Source organism: Haliotis cracherodii, unplaced genomic scaffold, assembly GCF_022045235.1.
Source record: "Haliotis cracherodii isolate W230 unplaced genomic scaffold, xgHalCrac1.p SCAF_27, whole genome shotgun sequence".
NCBI lineage: Eukaryota > Metazoa > Mollusca > Gastropoda > Lepetellida > Haliotidae > Haliotis > Haliotis cracherodii.
In genome coordinates, this window is record NW_027266283.1 from 1793488 (window position 1) to 1800768 (window position 7281).

A 7281-nucleotide genomic window follows, 5' to 3' on the forward strand; every position below is an offset into this window, starting at 1 on the left:
CAGAATTTATTTTCTCCATGCACAGTTTCTTTATGTGGCTAGTATATTATTTTGTGAAGTTTATGATATTCGTGTATAAGATAGATACGCGATTAGTTGCAAAGAACAACGAAGAACGAATCGTGGTTTATGTATAAGATATAAACCGCCTCCGCGGGCAATCCGCGAAAATAATGCAGTCCGGCAAAGGAAAAGCCCGCGTATATCCTATACATAAACCGACAGATATGAAGATGCTTTTTGTTTACAAGAGATAACTTTAATTCTGAAATTTCAATTATAGCACTCGAAGGTTCTCAGTCAAAAGCCCATAGCTCGAGAATCCCGTGGGCAGAGGGATTTTCGGAGAAAAGAACAACCTGTTGTAACAATGGTAATGCATCACTGGAGGTTTATAATTAGGAGATTTTCTGTATTTTGAAATTTGATGTAGTCCCACTGTAGAATAGATACCTCTTTATTTTAATTAGGAACCTCGCTAAAGAGGTATCTCTTCTACAGTGGGACTACATCAAATTTCCAAACACAGTAGGTTTATCTCCTAAATAAACCACGCTTAGATGCGATCCAATATTGGCTACAAATAGAGTTTCTTTGGGATTGTGGTAAGTTTCTTTTCTTTCTTTTGAGTTTCTTTGTGGTAATCTTCGAAAATCATGAAAACAATGGAACAACCATTGTTTTCATGATTTTCGAAGATTACCACAGCCACGTGACGTGATCGAACGCATTGTCGCTAATAATTGAAGATTGCGTGGTTTTAACAACAAATTAACTCCATTTGGAATAAGGAAACTCCATTTTTCAAACTTATCGTTGAAAAAGACCACAGGTAATGTACAGCATAATTACTAAGGCTCAGAATTTACAAAATTTATTCACAAGGCACATATAATCTCTCGTTGCTCGTAGGTTATATATTATTCAGTCATAAAGTGTTGTTACAAGTGTGCCCAGACTGTTCCTTTTTTGTCCTGGTATATATGTATATTTATTCTCGGGAGATATCAAAGCAAAGATCATATTTATATCCAGATGAAACAAACCTATTCCTGCATAAAATAATTGACCAACCACATCTTTTTGTCGTTGAGAAGATTTCCATACTGAAACAAAACTCTGCCTAAACTCTTCTGTTCCGCCTTTATTGTCGGTAATTTCTAAATCGAGTATTGACTGTCTTCAGATGCGAGTACAAAGTTGCAACAAAAGTCTATTTGCAGCACACGTCACAAACTTCAGGAGAATTAAAACAGAAGCTGTAATACATTTATGTATTGTTCCGCATCCAGTCATCCAATGAATGTGTCATATGTTGATTATTTTCAGAAAGTCAAGTGTGCATCGTCATTATTCCCATTAGCAGTAATATAGGAGCGCCACCTGCAATCAGAATTTGTCGTATGACCCAGTCCGACTTAACTCCCCACATTTCCGATATTTCCTCTGTCATCATTTGCTTCCAGCGTCTCCTCATGAGGTGGTACTCCAACTTCATGTCAGGAAGGATATATGCCTCATCTTCCACTCTGCCCATCTTTCTTCGATCGTCTTCTAAGCTGCACGAAGCATGCCCTTCTGACAAAGAGTGACGTGGCCACCAGCTTACATATACTGAGTTATCTAGCAATAGTGAATGGTGTTTTTCCCTCCCACCTCTGGCATTCCAAGTATACAGTGTGATTTTTTCTGAAACAGAAAGAGTGTTTATGGCATAATCTCAACACAAAGCAGTCATTTCTACATGATTGAAATCACAATAATTAGTGACCTCGCACTTGACGCCCAAAGAGGTGCTACAGTAAAAAGCCTGAGTCATCGTTTACTTTGTTAAATTGTTCATTTTGTTTGAACTTTCAGGTACCAGGAAGATTAAGATATTGAACATGGAACTAACATTAGTTCGTAAATACAGGTATTGTTTTGGAATCTTTGCTGACGATGTGTCGATATTATAAAAGACATAATATATGGTTGTTACATTTACCTTTGATACATGAATCCCAATTTGGCATGTTCAAATAAGTCCTAAATCTTGATCCACCTCCCAGGTAAATGACCAGATACCTCCGTAAAGTTTCTGGTCTCCAAACATTTGTTGGACTCATAGGGGATCCGCCTGCACGGAGGACGTGGTACACAACCCAGCAACAGTTTTGATCCAGTAAGGAATAGTGACCAGTGCTTTTTTGTTTATTCCAAAAGGTTGTCATATCAGTCAGATCTAGCTTTGTGGAGGGTATCTTAAACGTGTAGTCAGGATCCATGCCCTCTTCTTTGATGTCTCCCTGCAGGCTACTATTGCATTTATATTCTTTCATCTTAAACCCACATTTTGATTTCTTATCTTGTGGCCACCAGCTTACATATACACCGTTACTCAGACGCAGCGATGCATGACCGACCTGACTGACTCCAACTGGCATCCATATATAGATTACATGGTTACTGGAAAAAAACACAAGGGTAAATGAACAATTACCACTAACTTGTAGTAGAAGTATTAAAATGGCTTTGTACAATTGATGAATCGTATTATTTCTAAGTTGGAAACGAGAAGAAGTAAAGTTTAATATCAGAACTTGAATTCATTAGACTTTTGTATAGTCTTCCGCACATCATGTTATATACAACTACATGCTTTCGGTTTGACTTTTTTCAGGATAAATAAAGATATTGCCTGTATTCTGGGTTGCTGAAGACCTATCTTACCCCGGAATCTTCACGGGTCTATTGCATTATGTATCAGTCCTTTTCAACTAAGATATGTTTCGATACTTGGTATACCAAGCAACCCCTACCAAGTATCGAAACATATCTTAGTTGAAAATGACTTATACATAATGCAATAGACCCGTAAAGATTCCGAGGTAGAATAGGTCTTCAGCAACCCATGCTTGCCGTAAAAGGCGACTATGATTGTCGTAAAAGGCGACTAACGGGATCGGGTGGTCAGGCTCGCTGACTTGGTTGATGCATATCATGGATCCCAATTGCGTAAATCGATGCTCGTGATATTAATAACTGGATTGTTTGGTCCAGACTCGTTTATTTACAGACCGCCGACATATGGCTTGAATATCGCTGAGTGCGGCGTTAAACAACAAACAAACAAAACAAACATACTGACAGCTAGTCCATACATTGGCTTTGGAGTCGCTTGATTCAGTATATCATTCTCCGTCTGCAGCATATTCACATTCACTGATTATTGTATGGCCTAATGGTGTTTGAAGACGATGATTAACTCCAACAATGACAACATCATAATATAATTTTCCTTCTTAAGATCAGCTTGTAAGGTAATGGTTCAACGATGTCTCCGTTTTAGCTGTATGAAGTGACATTTCAGTTTTTACTAAGTGATTATAAAAAGTGCGTTTCAGAAGGTTAGAGGTATAAGTTCACCGTTGGATTCTGGGTTATAAACGGTCCCAATTAACCTATGCTGTCGTAAATGTCACGTTGGATCGCGTGGTTAGGCTCTGAAACTTTATTGCGTGCCATCATACCCAGACAGGGGTGGATCTTGTTAGAAATGTGAAAAGCTGGACAGACGCTATTATTTTCAGAACATCATGATCACATTGACATCAATATACAATATATATATCTAATGTTTGGAATCGATTATGTGAGAGATACAAAACATTATCATACGTAACTCTTCTTTAGTAACATTTCCCGATTCCAGAAACATACATTGGCGTGACTGTTTTAATTCTGAGATATGTCCAAATTTCATGAACAGCATTTGTCAAATTGTATTCCATGTAATGACAAGGCTGTTTTAATAACTGAGACAGAGAAAAACAAAGAAACTCCAAACGTTTTCATACTAAGAAGAATGCAGTCATTATATTTATATATATATATTTTTTTTGCTTAGGAATATTCATTAAAACATTAATGCGCAGATAAGATTTTATATTTCAGTTTTGAACTCTTCTAACAATTATCTTTCTTTTGAAACTCTTGTGACTTATCAAGTAATATCAAGTTTTCTGTATATCACTTTATGTATTACACACAGTTTAATACAGTACAGTGTATATAGATGATTGATACTGTACTACTCACACCATGATATGAGTACATCTGAAACGAAGCGTCAAAGGACGATTAAGGTCAAAGCAAACTTAAATCACCATGTGTTGAATGTGGAAAACATACCTTGTGTCATATTCGGATTGAAACATTTCTTGTTCTTCGGGATTAAGTAGGGATGACATTCTTTGTATTACTGAAACATATGTGACAGAAATAGTGTCAACCCATGAAGTAGCACATACGTCAATAGTCTAGGGAATGCAATTTATATTGCGATTATCAATAAACCACAGTGAACTGACCCTTGGAATCACTCCACTCTGTACGGCCTGCGTCATTAAGATCTTTCTGGACTACCCTTCTCATTCACGCCAGCCTATGCTGATTCTCTCATTCAGTCCAGCATGTATTGCCTCTCCTATTCACTGCAATCGGTGCTGCCCCTCTCACTGACTCCAGTCTATGTTGCCACTCGTATTCACTACCACATGCTGCCTCTCTCATTCACTACAGCCTGTGCTGCCCCCTCATTCACTCCAGTCTGTACTGCCTCTCCCATTTTCTAAAGTATGTCGTGCCTCCTCATTTAATCCAGTCTGTGTTGTCCCTCTCATTCACTACAGCCTGTGCTGCCCCTTTCGTTCACTACAGTCTGTGCTGCCTCTCTCATACACTACAGTCTGTGCTGCCTGTCTCATTCCGTACAGTCTGTGCTGCCCCTCCCATTCCGTACAGTCTGTGTTGTCCCTCTCGCTCACTACATTCTGTGCTGCCTCTCTCATTTTCAAAAGTATGTCGTGCCTCCCTCATTTAATCCAGTCTGTGCTGCCTCTCTCATTCACTACAGCCTGTGCTGCCCCTCCCATTCACTACAGTCCGTGCTGCCCCTCCCATTCACCCCAGTCCGGGCTGCCCCTCTCGATCACTACAGCCTGTGCTGCCTGTCTAATTCTCTAAAGTATGTCCTTCCTCCCTCATTCAAGACAGTCTGTGTTGCCCCTCCCATTCACTCCAGTCCGTGCTGCCCATCTCGTTCCCTACAGTCTGCCCTGCCTCCTTCATTCAATCCAGTCTGTCGTGCCTCTCTTATTCACTATTCTGTGTTGTCTCTCTCATTTACTAAAGTATGTGCTGCCTCCCTCATTCACTTCAATCTATGCTGCCTCTCTGATTTACTCAGATGCCCTTCACTCCAATCCAGTCTACTCTACCCCTTTCGTTTACTCCATTGTGCTGCCCCTCTCATACATTCCCTCTCTACTGTCATTACATGTAATCCGCTCGTCTGTGCTGCCCTCCATTTCACTCCATTCTGTACTGCCCCCCTCATTCACTATACATTACACAACATCTCTCATTCGCTCCTCTCTGTGCTGCTCCTCTCATTCACACCAGTCTGTGCTGCCCTCCATTTCACTCCATTCTGTACTGCCCCCCTCATTCACTATACATTACACAGCACCTCTCATTCACTCCTCTCTGTACTGCTCCTCTCATTCACACCAGTCTATGCTGCCTTTCCTATTCTGTCCTATCAAGCCTTATTCCACTACTGCTCCCTTCTACCCCGTAAAACAATAAATACTCACCTTGTTTTCGGACCTCCTCCTCCTCCTCCTGCAGACCTCGAAAAGATGAGACCTCGAATCTACTTGTTTCACTTTCGTTTCAATACTCATGTAAACCACCAACTCGTTTTCCTTTCGGTTTGAAAAAGTGATGTTTTTTTCTAATTTTAGTAATTTTATATAACTTATAAACAAAGACGATGTAGGCAGACACGAGTACAGTGAGTATATGTACTGGCTATCGATGTGACATCCTGTCGAGTTATCACAAACTTCGCACATGGAAGGAAAGCCCCCTCTCTCTCACGGATATTATATGAGAGCGTATTTACGGACTAACAAAAACTCTTCAACAAGCCAGATGAAAATGTCTCACATCACTAACCCGGCTTTGTGTTTCTATGGACGTGGGGCCGTGATGCATAGACAAGCTAAATGTTACCTTAAATTACAATAGAAGTTCGTGTGTGTGTGTGTGTGTGTGTGTGTGTGTGTGTGTGTGTGTGTAAAGGGGGCGTGTGTGTGATATACAGGCTATGTCTGAGTGTAACGGGGGCGTGTGTATGATATATACAGTTTGTGTCTGAGTGTAACAGGAGCGTGTGTATCATATATCCAGGCTGTGTATCATATACTCAGTATACAGGCTGTGTCTCAGTGTAACGGGGGCGTGTGTATGATATATACAGACTATGTCTGAGTGTAACGGAGTCGTGTGTGTGATATATACAGACTGTGTCTGAGTGTAAAGGGGGCGTGTGTATGATATATACAGTTTGTGTCTGAGTGTAACATGGGCGTGTGTATGATATATACAGACTGTGTCTAAATGTAACGGGGGCGTGTGTATGATATATACAGGCTATGTCTGAGTGTAACAGGGGCGTGTGTGTGATATATACAGACTGTGTCTGAGTGTAAAGGGGGAGCGGGTATGACATACATGTATACAGACTGTGTCTGAGTGCAACAGGGACGTGTGTATGATATATACAGTTTGTGTCTGAGTGTAACGGGGACATGTGTATGATATATACAGGCTGTGTCTGAGTGTAACGGGGGCGTGTGTATGATATATGCAGACCGTGTCTGAGTGTAACGGGGGCGTGTGTATGATATACACAGAGTGTGTCTGAGTGTAACAGGGGCGTGCGTATGATATATACAGTTTGTGTCTGAGTGTAACGGGGACATGTGTATCATATATACAGACTGTGTCTGAGTGTAATATAGGCGTGTTTTTGATATATACAGACTGTATTTGAGTGTAACGGGTGTGTGTGTATGGTATATACAGACTGTGTCTGAGTGTAACGGGTGTGTGTGTATGGTATATACAGACTGTGTCTGAGTGTAACAGGGGCGTGTGTATGATATATACAGGCTGTGTCTGAGTGTAACGGGGGCGTGTGTATGATATATACAGACTGTGTCTGAGTGTAACAGGGGCGTGTGTATGATATATACAGACTGTGTCTGAGTGTAAAGGGGGAGCATGTATGACATACATGTATACAGACTGTGTCTGAGTGTAACGGGGACATGTGTATCATATATACAGACTGTGTCTTAGTGTAATATAGTCGTGTTTATGATACATACAGACTGTGTTTGAGTGTAACGGGGGCGTGTGTATGATATCTACAGTTTGTGTCTGAGTGTT

The 7281-nt window shown here is 40.6% G+C and overlaps 1 protein-coding gene across 2 annotated transcripts; it reads right to left on the reverse strand.

Annotated features, from left to right (window-relative positions):
* Positions 1-858: 858 nt before the first annotated feature.
* On the reverse strand, positions 859-5883 carry LOC139473218 (uncharacterized). Of its 2 annotated transcripts, none has more exons than XM_071255742.1 (4): positions 5640-5883; positions 4174-4243; positions 1988-2448; positions 859-1689 (listed from the first exon to the last, which is right to left on the reverse strand). In XM_071255742.1, the coding sequence occupies exons 2-4, from the start codon at positions 4230-4232 to the stop codon at positions 1334-1336; spliced, it is 876 nt and encodes a 291-aa protein (XP_071111843.1). In that variant the 5' UTR covers positions 4233-4243; positions 5640-5883; the 3' UTR covers positions 859-1333. The 2 variants fall into 2 exon arrangements, with proteins under 2 accessions (XP_071111843.1, XP_071111842.1); XM_071255741.1 differs by lacking the exon at positions 5640-5883 and adding an exon at positions 4353-5584.
* Between the last annotated feature and the right edge of the window lie 1398 nt (positions 5884-7281).